We start from the raw sequence: 17,966 nt of genomic DNA on the forward strand, positions 1-17,966 counted from the left end.
AAACAACATTAAACTGTCAATATAATGTTTTTTGGACTAATTTGCTTGGCGGAAACCCGTCTGTTGCTTTGTACAGTCAGTATACATGGCAAAAAAAAAGTTGGCCAATACCATGTCTTTCTGTGGCAATCTACTCTAATTTGGCATTAAAGCATTTTTAGTATATTGACTTGAGCTTGCATTTTAATGGGCCTTAAAAAGTCAAGGGAGTCCAGGATTATGGGGGACAGACAGGTCACACTCCGATTATCCATGATCTTATTGAATGGCAGAGGAGGCTCGAGGGGCCGAATGGCCCAATCTTTGCTCCTAACTTTTCTGTTCATGTGTAATTCCGTAACAGACATTTGGTCATTCCACATGAAAAGTAATATTCAGGCTCAATAACTACAGCGAGCAGTTTGTGTGGTCCAACCACAAACCTGTATATGGAGTGCGGCTAGCTGTTTCTCAAGGTTCTTCTTTGCTTCTTCCTCTTCCTCTTGTTGTTCTTGGAGATTGTTCTTTTCTTCTTCCAACTGTCGGATACGACTGCTGAGATTCAATTTCTGCCGTGTCTCCTCCTGGAGCAGTTCCTATACAAATAGATATATATTTAAATATACTTGGGCCTCACATTGCTAAACTAAAGTGTGATCATTAGGGACTAATAAATCACAATGGAGGCCATTGTTTACCGCAAACAAACCATTGCCGTAAAGTGGCCTTGTTAAGTGGTCTAGTTCAGTTAACATGTCAAAACATCAGTGAAATTCAAATACTGTTCCATACCATCTCCCTCCTCGTCTCTTCGCAATCCCACCCCACCCATACTTCATAAAGCTATCATTTTTTAAAGTTAGCATGTAGACATCTCCAAGGCTGCAAGCAGCAGCTTTAATAGGAAAATAAATGAAGTATATTCCAACATGGGGCAAGTCTGTAATTTTCTCAGCCCAAAACTAGCCAAGACACGATCATGCACGAATAAAATTCAGTTTTATTTTACGCAGGATATGACATTCAGAATTGGGCTTCCGTGATTATTGTGCTCAAGTGAAACTCACCCACTCTTTTGCAAAGGAAAAAGGGAAATATTTGAACATTTAGCTCAAGCATCCCTCCCCTCAGACATTAGCAATTTCCTAAATGAATTGATCCATTTAGTCCCCACACTCAGACTAATAATTGAACCGGTGAATAAAAATACTGAGCTTGGTTAAAAATCTTCACATTAAACGGTGATAATTCACATACCTGTGTATCTTGGAGTGCAGATTCCAAACTGGCTGTATCTTTGGTTAGTTTAATTGCTTTCTTCTCAGCTTCTTCTAGAAGCCCAGAGACATTGTCCAATTCATTCTAAGAATGGAGAGAGTTAAATTCACATCGTGCACCTCTTTGCAAAACAAATCTCACATCAGATCTTTAAGATGTAAATCTATTCAATCCTTCTATATTTTAAAACAAGGCTAAAGGCTTGTCAATACTGATGAATAGTCAATAGGTACTTATTACTGCTATCTTGAGTTTCAATGCCCTCCACCCCAAAACAGTAAAACAGGTGGAAGTTTCTACTTCCAAGAGCAATTGTGTTTCTTTAGTATCTTCTATAACTAATCAAGATTGTCAGAGATGAACTAAAATCAATAAATAATCAGTCATTCTCATCAAAAATACAAAAATTCATAAATGCTTTGGATTGCTTTTCTTTGTTAAATGACCTTCTGTCGGTCAAATATGCCTATCATTTTTAGCATAGCACCCATGTGCTAGAGCACCAGTAAAAAAGGTTTCGCAGCTTGATGCAAAATAGCCAACTGAAAATTCAGTTATGTAGTCATTACTTTTTTTAAAAATTCATTCACGGTGAGTGGAGGTCGCTGGCTAGGCCAGCATTTATTGCCCATCCCTAATTACCCTTGAACTAAGTGGCATGCTAGGCCATTCCAAGGCAGCATTTAAGAGTCGACCACATTGCAGTGGATCTGGAATCACATGTAGGCCAGACTTCATTCTGTAAAGGACATCAGGTTGGGCTTTTTCAACAATTGACAACAGTTTTGTGGTGATCATTAGGCTTTTAATCCCAGATATTTACTGATAAATATCTGCATATTCGAATCTGGGGCCCCAATGCATTACCAGATTACTAGTCCAGTGACAAATTCACTGCTCCAACGCCTGTCAAAACTATTAATATTCAAGTGCCAGAGTTAATCAAAATTAAAAATCACAAGCAAACCCATTCACAAGGACTTCGATTGAATGTACAGAGAACTACTTGTGGTTCCAGATAACATGAACCTAACATGCTCCAAGTACAGAAAATAATCTCCCTTTGTTGAAGATGAACCAGGACAAACTTTATTTGCACGAGTAACGTTTAAAAAAGCGACTTTTCTCTTACCTGAAGCTTGTGAGTTTTATCAGCCAGCTCAGACTTTGCCTTTTCACTTTCTGCAAACTTGACCTGAAATTCCTGTAGGTGAGATTCAAGCTTCTTCCTTTTATGCTCAGATTCAGACTTTGTGTGCTGCAAGCTCTTCACCTCACTGGCCAACTCTTTGTTATCATTTTCCAAACTCTGTTTGCTCTTCTCCAAGTTGGCTTTGTGCTGTTTACAAAGTGGAGAATGGGTATTATATATATATATATATTTTTTTTTTTTTTTTTTAAATCACACTGGACTACTCGTGTGAACATGCACTCATGTTTTTAAGTGTTTACAGGAACTTAATGGCTAGGGTTAAATGATGCAACTCACTGCAGGAAAGAACAATAGGTTTATGCAGAAGTAATACTGGGCACCCCCCAAAACCATTTTATGCCATACTTTTCCTCAGCCTGAAATGGTTTTAAAATTATTGGCACTTGGCACAATTAGTGACTGATGTGGAAACACTTTGCAAATTTAACCATCACTGTTTTTCTCTCATATCGAACTCCTGCCAGTTTAAATCCTAGCCAAATGTTTAGTTGCCTGCACAGACTGTGCAAAAATCATCTGTTTAAATGGGCCAACTGGCTTGTTTCAATGCTGCAGGATTAGAATACAAAAAGCTATTTGTTGAACAAAAAAGTCTCCTGCTACTGACCCTCTTGGCTTGTTCAAGTTGCTCGGAGACCTCCTCCAGGGCAGTGCTATGTCTCTGGCGGATATCCTGGATCTGAACCTCATGGACCTTACTCTCTTCTTCAATAGCCTTCTTCAGCTCAGCTACCTCCTGCTCACGTTTGTTCCTGTAATGAGTTTCAAGGAGGGCATTTCAGTGATTCCATTATTCCTGAAATATTACTCACCTGATGAAGGAGATTTGCTCCGAAAGCTAGTGATTCCAAACAAATCTGTGGGACTTTAACCTGGTGTTGTAAGACTTCTTACTGTGCCCAACCCAGCATCTCCACATCCTGACATATTGACTGCCTTTACTCAGTTATCTATTTCAAAGCACAACCATCAGGGGCTGGTTTAGCACAGGGCTAAATCGCTGGCTTTTAAAGCAGACCAAGGCAGGCCAGCAGCGCGATTCAATTCCCGTACCAGCCTCCCCGAACAGGCGCCGGAATGTGGAGACTAGGGGCTTTTCACAGTAACTTCATTTGAAGCCTACTTGTTACAATAAGCAATTTTTATTTCATTTCATTTCATTACTCCCAAGTCAAAATCTAATGTTAAGCTGGGCTCGGTTCCAGGTTTAAAGGTGTATGTTATCAGAATTAGCTGTGATAATTCCCATGTCACTGCATAATAATAATTATAATAATACAGCGATTTCCATTTGTCCAGACTTAATTAGCCAAATTAATTACTCAAAATAAAGAAAAATCTGCTTGATCACATCACATAATTACAAAATGTTATGGGATAACAGCATTTCATAGAAGTCATAGAGTCATAGAATTTACAGTGCAGAAGGAAGCCATTCAGCCCATCGAGTATGCACCGGCCCTTGGAAAGAGCACCCGACTGAAGCCCATGCTTCCATCCCATCCCGTAACACAGTAACACCACCTAATATTTTGGACACTAAGGGGCAATTTAGCATGGCCAATCCACCTTAAATGCACATCTTTGAACAGTGGGAGGAAACCAGAGCACCGGGAAGAAACCCACGCAGACACAGGGAGAATGTATTTTGCACAATGACCCAAGCCAGGAATTGGGGCCCTGGAGCTGTGAGGCAGCAGTGTTAACCACTGTGCCACCCATATGCAGTACTCAGCTGACAGCTATTCCAATTCAGTCAATAAAAGGTACGAGGTGACCACTTCCGGTGGTGATCGCGAACGGAGCGCCGCAGCAAAGACGCTCCCGCACAGCCACAAAATCACGGCTTTTGGGGGGGGGGGGGGGGGTTTCCCGGGGAATTTAAAAAAAAAAAAAAATTTCCTTAGGCCCCGCGGATTCGACATTGCCCAGGCTCCAAAGCTCCGATCCACAGAGCTGGAGAGGGAGAGGAAAAAAATAAGAGAGACCGGTCCCAGTGAGCTGCACGTGGAGGAGGAGTGGGGAAAATCGCTCAGAAACGGCCTGAAAAATCGGAGTACGGAGAGGATCACAAGGACAAAATAAGAATTTTAAAATTCAACCTTCCTTGTTCCTCTCCTGCAAGTTTTTTTTTTTTTTAAATAAAAGAAAAACTTTTTTAAAGGGGGGGGAAAAAAAAAAAAAAAAAAAAACTTTCCAAAAAAAAAAAAAAAAATCCCTTTTGATAAAAAAAAAAAAAAAAATTGTTTTTAAATGGAAGGCAGAGACAGAAATATGTCTCCAAATAATAAATTGAGGGGACGGCGCGATGCAAGAAGGAACAGCAGCGAAGGCGAAGGAAAAAAAGCAGGAGCTGCGGCCGCACAGGTAGACGACCCCACGGGGAGAGGCGGAGGTTCAGGCGAATCAGGAAGCGGAAAAGCTGGCGAGCCGAGCAGCTGAGCAGGAACAGGACTCAGCGACCATTCTCCCCCCCCCCCCCCCCCCCCCCGCGCACAGGGGGAGGAATGGAGAAGCGTGTTGAAAACGGAAATAAACGCCATTAAGGAGGAGATAGAAACGGAGATAAACGCCATGAGGAAGGCACTCAGGACGGAGCTCCACACAATGATGAAGGAGATGCTGGCAGAGACAACAGAAAAAATGCAGCGAACCATCAACAGCCTGGAAAGGAAGGTGGAGGTGCAGGAGAAAACTATTCATGAGTTGGAGAGGGCCGCCTCGGACCAGAGCGACAGGATGGTAACTCAGGAAACCGAGGTGAAAAGGCTGGAATGAACCAGGGGACGTTAAGAGGGAAAGTAGAGGACCAGGAAAATAGGTCCAGACGGCAGAACGTTAAAATAGTGGGTCTGCCAGAGGGGATGGAGGGCAGAGATCCAACAGGCCATGTCACCCAAATGCTGGGCAAGCTAGTGAGAAGGGAGAAGTTTCCAAACCCCCCAGAAATCGACAGGGCACGCAGGTCGCTCCGACACAGGCCCAAAGCCGGGGAGCAGCCCAGAGCGATTATAGTGAAGCTGCACAGGTTCCAAGACAGGGAAAAAATCCTAAAGTGGGCCCGGCAGACGAAATCAAGCACATGGGAAAGGAAGACCATAAGGGTGTACCAGGACATTGGGGCGGACCTGGCCAAAAGAAGGGCTGAATTCAACAGGGCCAAATCAGCACTCCACAAAAGTAATGTGAAATTTGGGATGTTATTCCCGGCCAAACTCTGGGTAACGTTTGAGGGGAAGGAGCTGTTTTTTTAAACACCCCAGCGGCAGCGGAGGAGTTTGTTAGTGCGAACAAACTGGGGGAGGGACAGCCACAACGGCCATCATGAAAGCGACGGGGATGGAAAAGAAAGGAAGAATCGGAACAAAGAGCAGCTGGCAGACCGCAAACAGAGACAATAAGATCACGGACTGTACACACGTGTTTGGTGCACTGTGCGGGACTGTGCTGACTCGTTCCCGGGCTCGTTCCACCTCTCAATGCAATGGGGGGGGGGGGGGGCGGGGCGGGGAGCGAAGCAAGGTGAATGAGGGTGAAAATGGCGGACAGGTGGGCGAGACAAGGGCTAAAAAAAGGAAGGTAAAACAGGACCAGAACAGGGCAAGTGCTGGGAGGGGGGGCCACCGTCCTAGTGAGGAGGGCTAACACGGGAGGGCAGGAAGAAAGGAGTCTCAGGGGAGAGGGAGCGTCTGGCACAAAGAGAAGGGGGGGGGCAGGACAGAAGGGGGGGGGGGGAACAGAGGAACAGGGACTAAGGGGGGTTGGGGGGGGGGGGGGGGGAAAAGAGTCGTCGGGGGGAGAGCGCAGGACAAAAAAGCAAAGGGAAAGGTGAGGCAGATAAGCAGCACGAACACAGGCCTCGGCAGGCATGGAGCAGGGCGAGGAACCAAGACGGTGCCACAAACAGCCACTCGGGAGGACTTCAGGACGAAGGGAGACCCTAGAGTGCAGGGGCGCAGCCACGTGGCGTACACACAGCTGGCGGCCATGGTGGGTGCCTCCGAAACAGAAGGAAACCCCGGAGCCCAGGGCCCGACCTCCTGGTGAGAGCGGTGACTGCGGTCATTTTGTACGGCCCCCTAACAAAGGGAAACACCGGAGGGCAGGGGTGCATCCACCAGGTAAGTATGGGTGACTCCGCAGGACCGGGGGGGTCAAAAAACCCCCACCAGGATTGTTACCTGGAACGTAAGGGGACTCAATGGCCCGGTCAAAAGATCCAGAGTCTTCACCCACCTAAGAAGCCTGAAAGCAGACATAATCTACCTACAAGAGATGCACCTGAGGGAGAAGGACCGACAGCTGGTAAGGAAGGGCTGGTTGGGACAGACATACCACTCATGCTACGGGACGAGGGCTAGGAGAGTAGCAATATTAATTAGTAAGAGGACGAGGTTTACGGAAACCAAGACAGTTACGGACCCAGGGGGACAGTACGTCATGGTCATCGGCGTCCTGGAAGGGGCACCGGTCGTATTGGCAAATGTGTACGCTCCCAACTGGAACGACACAGAATTCATAAAGAAGACCATGGCAGAAATCCCCGACCTTGACACACACAGACTGATCATGGGGGGGGGGGCGACCTCAACTGTGTACAGGACCCACTGACCGACCGATCAAACCCCAGAGCAGGGAAAGACTGGCATGGCTAGGGAACTAGGAGCATTTATGGAGCAGATGAGGGCGGTGGACCCATGGAGGTTCCTGTACCCGAGCGAGAAGGAATTTTCATACTTCTCACAAGTACACAAGGTATACACCCGGATCGACTTCTTTGCAGTGGGGATGTCGGTGCTTCCAGGGATCACGGGAACGGAGTACACCGCGATCGTCATCTCTGACCATGCTCCACAGTATATGGATGTGAGGTTGGAGACAGGCCGTGCCCAGCGCCCCACATGGAGGCTGGACATGGACCTCCTGGCCGACAAGGCCTTCGGTCAGAAAACATCGCGGGCCATAGGCGACTACGTGAGTAACAACCAAAACGGGGAGGTCTCACCCTCCACGTTCTGGGAGGCACTGAAGGCCGTGATTAGAGGAGAGATCATAGCCTACATGGCAAGCAGAGATAGGGAAGAGAGGGTGGCCAGGCAACAACTGGTGGACTCCATCCTGGAAGTCGACAGAAAATACTCCGAGGCCCCGACCGGAGGACTGCTGGCGGAGAGGAAAAAGCTGCAAATGGACTTTAACCTGCTATCCACTCGGAAAGCAGTGTACCAACTCAGTCAGACACGGGGGAACTTCTACGAACACGGAGACAAGGTTGGCCGCCTATTGGCTCACCAGCTGAGAAAGCAGGCAGCCACAAGGGAAATAGCCCAGGTAAAGGATAGCAGAGGCAGACTGGTAACAGAACCAAAGGAGGTCAATCGGGCATTTGAGACCTTCTACCGGGGACTGTACACCTCCGAGCCCCCCAACGGGGACGCGGGGATGAAACTGTTCCTAGACGGACTGGAACTACCAGTTGTGGGGGAAGACAGATGGGCGGAGCTGGAAGCACCAATAGACCTGGGAGAAATCATGGCGAGCATCAGCTCCATGCAGGCGGGGAAGGCACCGGGGCCCGATGGGTTCCCAGCGGACTTCTACAAAAAATTTGCACCAGTCCTGGCCCCACACCTAAGGGACATGTTCGCGGACTCACTGGCAAGGGGCACCCTGCCCCCAACGCTAGCGCAAGCCACAATTTCACTGATACCCAAAAAAGATATAGACCTGACGGAATGCGGATCATACAGACCCATTTCACTGCTGAACGTGGAAGCGAAAATACTCGCAAAGGTTCTGGCCAAAAGGCGTGAGGGCTGTGTACCACAGGTGGTCGCAGAGGACCAAACCGGCTTTGTCAAGGGTAGGCAGCTCACAGCGAACATCAGGCGGCTGCTGAACGTAATAATGACCCCCTCTGGGGAGAGAACACCAGAGGTGATCGTCTCCCTGGACGCAGAAAAGGCCTTCGACAGAGTCGAATGGAAATACCTCCTCGAGGTACTGGAATGGTTTGGGCTAGGAGTGGGGTTCACCGCCTGGGTGAGGCTCTTGTACGACTCTCCCAAAGCCACCAACTCTAAATACTTCCAGCTGCAGAGGGGAACAAGACAGGGCTGCCCCCTCTTGTTCGCACTAGCCATCGAACCCCTGGCGATAGCCCTGCGGGACGTGAAAAGCTGGAAGGGAATCCGGAGAGGAGACAGAGAGCACAGAGTCTCACTCTATGCAGATGACCTGCACCTCTATGTCTCGAAGCCACAGGCGGTATTCAAGGCAATACTGAAAATGCTGAAAGAGATTGGAACCTTCTCGTGCTACAAACATAACCTGGGCAAAAACGAGGCATTCCCAGTGAACCCAAACGGGGGAGGGACAGAGCTGGAGGGGCTCCCATTCAAAACAGCCCAGAACAGATTCCGCTACCTGGGGATCCACTTAGCCAGAGACTGGACACAGATCCACAAGTGGAACCTGATCAGCCTGGTGGAGGAAGTAAGAAGAGACCTTCAACGGTGGGGCTCACTCCCACTCTCCCTGGCGGGTAGAGTGCAGACGATCAAGATGAACGTACTGCCAAGGTTCCTCTTCCTGTTCAGATCCATTCCGATCTTCATCCCCAAGGCCTTTTTCCAAAACGTAGACAGTCTAATCATGGCGTTTGTGTGTGTGTTTGGGGGGGGGGGGCAAGAACCCGAGAATCCCAAAACAGACACTGCAAAGGAGGAAAATCAAAGGGGGCTTGGCCTTACCAAACCTACAATACTACCACTGGGCAGCAACGGCAGAAAGAGTGAGGGGATGGGTACAAGAAACTGACACAGATTGGGCACAAATGGAGGAGGCATCCTGTAAAGGAACGACCCTCCGGGTCCTGGCTACAGCAGCATTTCCATCCCCCTCAACAAGATACACATCAAGCCCAGTGGTAGCAGCCACGCTGAGAACATGGACACAGCTTAGACAACACTTCGGGATAACTAAAATGTCCCCCATGGCCCCCATCTGCGGCATCACAGATTCCCCCCAGCCATGCTAGATACCACCTTCAAAAGAGGGAGGCGGGACAGGGACATATTGACGGTCGGGGACTTCTACGTAGGGCACAGACTGGCGACACTAGACGAACTGACGAGAAAGTGGAGGCTAGCAAAAGGCCAGGAAATGAGACACCTCCAAATAAAACACTTCCTCCGCAAAGAGACAGTGGGGTACCCTGGGGCCCCAGAAAGCACACTATTAGAGGACCTGATAGACACAAGCAACGAGAAAGGGGGGCTATGTGGGAAAATATACGGACAGCTACTGGACAGAGCCCGGACTCCACTGGACGAGATCAGACAAAAATAGGAGGACGAACTGGGGACAGAGGTAGGATGGGGACTCTGGAGCGACGCACTGAGCAGGGTGAACTCCACCTCCTCCTGCGCAAGGCCAAGCCTAATGCAGCTCAAAGTGGTGCACAGAGTGCACCTGACCTGAACCCGAATGAGCAGGTTCTTCCCGGAGGTGGAGGACAAATGTGAGCGGTGCCAGAGGGGCCCGGCCAACCACACCCACATGTTTTGGGCTTGCCCCAAGCTTGCTGGCTTCTGGACAGGCTTCTCCGAGGCAATGTCCAAGGTTGTGGGGGTGAGGGTGAAGCCATGCCCAATAGTGGCAATCTTCAGGGTATCGGAGCAGCCAGAGTTACACATGGGGAAGGGGGCCAACGCCCTTGCTTTCGCTTCCCTAATCGCACGCCGGAGAATCCTGCTCGGCTGGCGATCGGCAGCACCACCCACAGCTGCAGACTGGCTCGCTGACCTTTCAGAATTTCTCCGGTGGGGGAGAGGCAGAAGGAAGGCAGGGAAACCACGAGAGATGATTCCACTCTGTCCGGAAAAGAAAAGAAAAGCACAGCCGAAGCCAGGGGTGAACAGGGAAGGGGGAGGAACAATAGACCGATCCAGAGGGCAATAAAAGGCAGTTAAACGAAGGACAAACTAAACCTCTTGTATAATAAAGGAAATTAGCGCAGGCGAGAAAAATGTGATGTGTATATATACACACAACTGTTTATATATGAGAAATGCCAATAAAAAGATTTTTTTTAAAAATAAAGGTACGATGTTAATATTTTTTGAATATCACACTAAATAATTAATGGTTTTATGCAAAAACAAGGAGTATGATTCAAGGTCCTTCCTGCCACCAGTGCAGATTGTCTAATACTTTCTAAAACACTTTAGTATTAAGTCAGGATTCACGGTCATTGACTGGTCAGTATTCAGAAAATCTATCCTCATGTACAGCACAAGTAACAGCGATTAAAATCGAAGCAAGAACTTGCCTATTAACTTTGGTAACTTTCCCGTTCCTGCACTGTACTTAAATTTAGGAGTTTTTAATACATGCATGTTTAAATTTCATATCTCTTTGTTTGCACTGTGTAAATTATTGAACAGCTGATGGTACATTCCAAGGGGAAATTGTTTTCTAGTGTAATATACCAGTTACATTTTGCTAAATGCATTTGAATTCTTGACATCTTGCATGCATTTCATTCACAAATTTCAATTCAAACGTAAACTATCGTTTTAAAGATCCATCTCTAAAACAGTCTGATCGAAGTTTACTATGTATTTTTAAGTAACTGCTGAGACTGGAACAAGTCTGATAGCAAAAATAAGCCATTTCACAAGACATGGCATAAATCAAATTTTGCACAACCAAGCAAGCTTCAAGTTAGCCACTTTCAAGTTAAATAAAAGTCTTCACCTCAGTTCCTGTTGGGCTGCTGTGGTATCCAAAGTATCCTCCAGTTCGGTTTTCAAAGCCTCCAGCTCTTCACTCAGATCTCTCTTCTGCTTGTCAGCTTTGTTGCGGGCGCCCTTCTCGGATTCCAGATCTTCCTGCAACTCAGAAATCTGGACCTGCAGCTCACGGATTAGCTTTAGAGCATTATTCTTCTGAACACCTTCATCATCCCCTCTGTAAGTAAGCACCAAACACAGCATAGATTTGTAAGCCCATGATTACACAAGAGTTCACAAGAGTAAATATTCTAGGTCAAGCTCAAGTACTGCCATTCGCAAGCCACCATTTTAACAGAATTGACAACATTGTATTGGAGGCTTGGTAGTCATATAGCGGAGGATCACAGTTTAAAAACAAAATGATTCACTGGACAAACCGGATTCTGGCAAAATTGACCAAAATATGAAAATGTTGAGTGAACATTATTTTAAAGACCAGTAAATTCTAACATTAGATGAATTAGTCTGCACAGATGTTTTGAGTGTGCTAGTAAATTCTAACATTAGACAAAACAGTCTGCACAGACTCTTTGCTACCTCTCTAAAATGCAGAAGTGAATAAGAATTTATTAAAGCAACAAGCACAACTATTGTTCAGAGAAGTTTTGCAATACCGCTCCACACAAAGAAAAACACATCAATTTTGAAGTTGTAAATTCAGTGTTGTAAAGTTCTGGATGATTTCATTTTATACAGCATTTGGAATTATGGATTTACAGCTCTGAAGAGAGGCTGAGATTGTTTTCCTGACAGCAAAGAAGGCAGAGGGTGGACCTGATCAAGGTGTACAAAATTTTGAAGGACACAGATAGGATAGAGGGGTAGGAGCTTTTTCCCTTAGTAGAAAGGTCAATAACCAGGGGGGCATAGATTTATAATAAGAAGCAAGATTTAGAGGGGACTTGAGGAAAAGCTTTTTCCACAGAGGGTGGTCGGAATCAGAAATCCACTGCCTGAAAGGGTGGTAGAGGTGGGAACCCTAACATTTAAGAAACATTTAGATGAGCACTTGGAACGCCACAGCACACAAGACTATGGATCAAGCGCTTGAAAATGGGATCAAAATAGTTGGTGCTCGAGCGCAGACACAATGGGCCAAAGGGCCTCTTTAGTATTGTACGTCTCCAAGATTCTACAAACAAACTTGATCTTTGGGAAAGCAATTGGCTATGTGGTAAACCTTTGTGGGATGAGACTGACCTTGGCAGTTTTGTTGCCACCAGCCTCTTCCACCCCCCCCCCCCCCCCCCCCCCCGCCCCCCCCAATGCCACCCAACATTCTCCAATCAGCAGAGTTTAATTTCCAGCCACAACTATCATTCGAACTCCAGTCATTAGACATTAGAGGCAAAGTTGAGCAGGACATTTTCAATCTATGGATTATATCCTCATTTGCAGTTCAAAATAAAAAGCAATATTTAAAAACACTGCAATGGAAACTTGAAAAAGACACCTGGTGGTGCCTTTAAAGGAACACAAAATCAGAAGACGGCCAGCCTCTTCAACCTGTACCCATACAGAACTGACCGGTGACTTATTTTTTTCCCCGCATATCCTGCAATAGGGCAGCATGATAGCACAAGTGATTAGCACTGTGGCTTCACAGCGCCAGGGTCCCAGGTTCGATTCCCTGCTGCGGAGTCTGCACGTTCTCCCCTTTTCTGCGTGGGTTTCCTCCCACAGTCCAAAGACGTGCAGGTTAGGGGGATTGGCCATAATAAATTGCCCTTAGTGGCCCAAAATAAAAGGTTAGATGGGGTTATTGGGTTACGGGGATAGGGTGGAAGTAAGGGCTTAAATGGGTCGGTGCAAACTCTATGTGCCGAATGTCCTCCTTCTGAAATGTATGTTCTATGTTCTAATATATCTGGTTAACAAAAATCCACCTATCTTAGATCACTTTAATTGCTGCTTGTGGGAGAGTGTTCCAAATGTCTATCACTTTGCGCAAATGTAGCAATAAGTATTCCCTAACTTCACTCTTGAAAGACCAAACGTTTAGACCATATCCCCTTCTCCAGGATTTTCCAACCATCAAAATAAATTCATCTACTTCATCAGTTTCATTTAATATCTTGGAAGTTATCCCGTCGCTTTCTAAATTCCAGGAGATATGACCTTAGCCTAGCTTGTGTACCATTTTGCTCCTAATTTAACGCTCAAGGTCCAGCTTTCATTCTGGTAAATCTTTTTTTTTTTTTATAAATATAAATTTACCCAATTATATTTTCCAATTAAGGGGAATTTAGCGTGTCCAATTCACCTAGTGTGCACATCTTTGGGTTGTGGAGGTGAGACCCACGCAAACACTGGGAGAATGTACAAACTCATTCGAAAACAGTTTCTCAGATTCAAAAACAGCTTCTTCCCCGCTGTTATCAGACTCCTAAACGACCCTCTTATGGACTGACATGATGAATACCACACTCCTGTATGTTTCACCCGATCGGTGTCTATGTATTTATATTGTATACCTTGTGTTGCCCTATTATGAATTTTTAAAATTATATTTTCATGTAATTAATGGTCTGTTTGAGCTGCTCGCAGAAAAACACTTTTCACTGTACCTCGGTACATGTGACAATCAACAATTCAAATGCAACTCCACATGGACAGTGACCCGCATGTGGAATTAGCCTGTCAGTAGGAGATTGACTTTAAGGTCTCAGACCTGGCAAGTGCAGCTTGCAGCTCCTCTTCCTTCTTTGCCAGTTGAATCTTTAGTTCTTCAATCTGCTGCTGGAGCTCAGCAATTTGATCTTGCAGATCAGTTGTTTCACCATCCAGCTTCCTCTTTGACTTTTCCAGCTCTTGTCGAGTTTTTTCTTCCTTCTTCAAACGTCCTGCGCAAGATAATAATGTAAGTGGCTGGAAAAAAATATCCATATATTTTTCATTCTATTCTCCTGCGCTTGCTAGAATGTGAACTATATATAATTTAAGTTTAAACCTTGCTTGCTATCCACAAAGCGCAAGCTATAAACAAGACCGATTTAAGATGGGCAACTTAAGCTTTCTCAATTACAAGCTGCTTTAATGACGCAAGAAATAAGAGGGCATGTCTCCGTAAATATGATCTAATGGGGGGGGGGGGGGGGGGGGGAAGAGAGAGAGAGAGAGAGAGAGAGAGAGAGAAAGAGAAAGAGAGAGAGAAGAGAGGAGAAAAAAAAATACAAGGGGGAAGAAAATAAACAAGAAAGCAGAATTCTCATCCCGACTATTATATGACGAGCTTTGATGAAAGGGGCATGTTTGAATGCTTGCATTAGGACAAAAATATATTTGACAAAGATGCCCCCAGTCAAATAAATCAACCACATTTACACAGAAGATATGGCCATTTGCACAAAGCAAAAAGGTTCAATATCATCCCAGGAACTATATTGCCCAGTATAATCCAACAACGTTATGACAGAACGGGAATATAAGAGAGAAAATCTAAAAGGCATCGCTGAAGGATCAAAGACATAGCTCAGAGTAACAGAAGACCATTATGCCCTACAAGCCAATTCCATCTGAACCCCCTGGAGGATTGATTTAATATTCCGAGTCCAAGCAATTACCACTGCCGATTGCATTTGAGGAAACCGACGTTGCTGAAAATCAGTCCTGATGATTTAGTGAAAATATTAATACCTTTCCTTTGTGAGGCATTTAACTTGGCTGCATTTTCTGTTTATATTTCTGGTTAGCACTGTTCAAAAGTTTACTTTTTAAGCACTACATCATCAGCTGCAGCTAATTCAAGTCCAGCACATTCCTAGGATGAATTGTTCAAGTTCATAGCTGCACTGATTATGTCCCACTTAAAACAGTGACATTTTGTTTCTTCTGTCATCACGTTGGGCCAACTTTGCACCGAGGCCTCCTCACCTTCTAAATCTGTAATCATCATTTCCTGCTTGTTCTTGACTTTACTCAAATTCTTTGCCTTTTCCTCCTCCTCCGCCAGATGAGAGGTAAATTCACAAATCCGGTCTTCAAACAGTTTTTTTTCCTATTTTAGAACAACAATATTTTGAATGAAGCTAATTCTACAAGTGTGATTTCCACATTCCTGAACCATTAAAAAAAAAAAGACCTACTTTTTTCTTCTTTTTAAAACAAAACAATTCATGGGACGTGGTGTCACCACAAGGCCAGCGTTTGTTGCCCATCCCTAATTGCCCATGAATTGAATGGTTTGCTCGGCCATTTGAGAGGACAGTTAAGAGTCAACCTCATTGCTGTGCATCTGGCCTCACATGTAGGCCAGACCAGGTATGATGGCAGATTTCCTTCCCCAAAAGGACATTAGTGAACTAGATGAGTTTAAATGAAAATCAGTAACCATTACAGTCACCATTACTGAGACGAAGGGTTAGATCATGAGCCGAAGGGTAGGCTCCCTGCACTCCAGTCAATATTTTGTGGGGGTCGTGTGGAGGCAAATCTGTGGGGAGTATAAGGCCCATCCACACACAAACCAGCCTGAGGGTTAAACCTGCCAGGTTGTGTGCCAACCTTTCCCAGCACCCATCAAATCAATTAATGGTCAATTAAGGGCCTCAACTGTGCCCTGGATGGGTGACCCACCCGAAGGCACTTGCAAAGTCATGGTGGGAAGCGCAGGCTAGCAATATACAAACCACCGATGGTACAGTGATCTAGCTTACAGGTCCAACTACCTGCTTTCCCACTAGTGGGTGGCCTGCAAAATTCAGTCCTCGCTTTTTATTCCAGGTTTATCAACGGAATTGGAATGTGCAACTGAGGCCAAAAGCAGATCAGCCATGATTCTATTGAACGGCAGAGGAGGCTGACTCCTACCCCGAAACACACCAGCTGCTAAGCGAGATTTGTCATAATTCCAGGCCTCAGGGTTACTAATCCAGTAACATCACCTCTAAACTACCATTCCCATTAATCCTGTTATCTCTACTCCAAATCAGAATTAAATAAGTAAAACAAGAGCCTTTGGTGTGATCTCTGATTGGCTAAAGTACCTACACCCCCTTTTTGTATTCCAAATGCCTCAACCATTCACAGAGAACAATTTGAACCGATTTGTCAGGAGTTGCTGATGATTGTTCACTGGACAAAAATTCTCCATTTTAAAAAGATGATAATCAAGGAACAATTAATATTGACAGAGACTGGGACATTAAACGGGACTTAAAATGGAGGTTTGGAAAACAGTAACTGAGCAGCACAACTCAACTACCAGAACATCTGAGCCAACACTAATAAAACTGTAGGTGAAGAAAATATCTTGAACCATTTTCTTCAGTTAATCTAACAATGGAATGTTAGAAGCTGCTACAAATTTTGCAATTCATTTTTTTTTTTTAAATTTAGAGTACCCAATTATTTTTTTCCAATTAAGGGGCAATTTAGTGTGGCCAATCCACCTAACCTGCACATCTTTGGGTTGTGTGGGTGAAACGCACGCAGACACTGGGAGAACTCCACACGGACAATGACCCAGAGCTGGGGTCAAACCTGTGGCCTCAGTGCTGTAAGCAGTAGTGCTAACCACTGCGCCGCTCAATTGTGCAACTCTAAATAATATACTGCAACTCACTTTGGACAACTTTGAATTCTGGTCCTCCAGCAGCAAGACATCCTCTTCCATTTTTTTAATTTTAGCTTCAGCCGTTACTTTCTCAAGTTGGAGTTTCTGTCGAGCTCCTTCCTCTTCATCAAGCTGTTCTTCTAGATCCTGGTAATAATGTAGAAACACCAGTCAACTAATGATTACATGTTCATGTCCTTGACTTGAGTTCTAGATTAGAATTGGTAACTCAGCTTCGACCATAGCCTAGCAACGAACACTATGTTGATTTAGGATTCCCAGTCTAAAGACTTTACATTCATCAATATTCCTCCAGAATTGGATGCGTTTGAAAATTACCCTGAGAAAACATATTCATGAAGAATTTTGGCATTAGAAAACATTTCTAATAGATAGATTAGGAGGGGCTGGGGAGGAAGGAAGAAACAAACTGGATGGTAGGAATCCGAAGGGGGAAAAGCAAGCAAGGACAACCTTGAAACAGCTTAAAGGTACAAAAACAGCTTCAAGGTACAATATTATTTCCCATTTGAATCATGCTAATCTAATTTTGAAATCTCAGTGGGAATTTAGTGGGAATAAAAATTTTCAGTAACTTTCCCCTCAAAGCTTAGAAACATGGCAATGGGTTACATGCCAATGACCATTTTACTGTCATAATTAGAGGTCTCCATGTTGGACTGGAATAATTATTACATACAGCCTCACAGACAAGAGGAACCTAGATTCCAGCACAAAACCTCCAACACTGTACCTCGCGGTGCCCAAATTATCTTATCACGTCAATGCATGCACCTGAACGTGTTGTTGCATTTTCTTCTTTTCATTCTGTATCTGCTGGTTCCTTTCCTCCTCTTCCTCCACTCTTGCTTCCAAATCGTGCAAGATTTCTTCTAGCTCTTGCTTCTTATTGGCCAAGCGCGCTCGCATTTCCTCAGCTTCTGCGAAGAGCTCAGTCTCAGCTTGGAGCTGCTCAGCCAGAATATTCTTCTCTTCAACTAGCTGCACAAGGGCATTCCATCACACTCCGTTACATGTTAAAAAATAAAACCCGTATCGCATCACAAAATCATGGAATTCACACACTGCAGGAAGTCATTTGGCGCATCGAGCCTGCACCGGCCCTCCAAAAGAGCTCACTACC

The 17,966-nt window shown here is 45.3% G+C and overlaps 1 protein-coding gene across 7 annotated transcripts in view; it reads right to left on the reverse strand.

Moving 5' to 3' along the window:
* The window catches only part of LOC140395442 (myosin-10), a 194,539-nt gene that overhangs the window by 22,869 nt on the left and 153,704 nt on the right, over positions 1-17,966 (reverse strand). For all 7 annotated transcript variants that reach the window (XM_072483201.1, XM_072483200.1, XM_072483199.1 and 4 more), the window contains 9 exons: positions 17,618-17,824; positions 16,832-16,969; positions 15,142-15,265; positions 13,940-14,111; positions 11,231-11,443; positions 3,078-3,222; positions 2,390-2,596; positions 1,237-1,341; positions 423-575 (listed from right to left, as the gene is read on the reverse strand). In XM_072483201.1, the coding sequence (XP_072339302.1) occupies positions 423-575; positions 1,237-1,341; positions 2,390-2,596; positions 3,078-3,222; positions 11,231-11,443; positions 13,940-14,111; positions 15,142-15,265; positions 16,832-16,969; positions 17,618-17,824 (1,464 nt within the window). The remainder of the gene's footprint in view (positions 1-422; positions 576-1,236; positions 1,342-2,389; positions 2,597-3,077; positions 3,223-11,230; positions 11,444-13,939; positions 14,112-15,141; positions 15,266-16,831; positions 16,970-17,617; positions 17,825-17,966) is intronic.

The sequence above is a fragment of the Scyliorhinus torazame genome, chromosome 18 (genome assembly GCF_047496885.1).
Source record: "Scyliorhinus torazame isolate Kashiwa2021f chromosome 18, sScyTor2.1, whole genome shotgun sequence".
Lineage (NCBI taxonomy): Eukaryota > Metazoa > Chordata > Chondrichthyes > Carcharhiniformes > Scyliorhinidae > Scyliorhinus > Scyliorhinus torazame.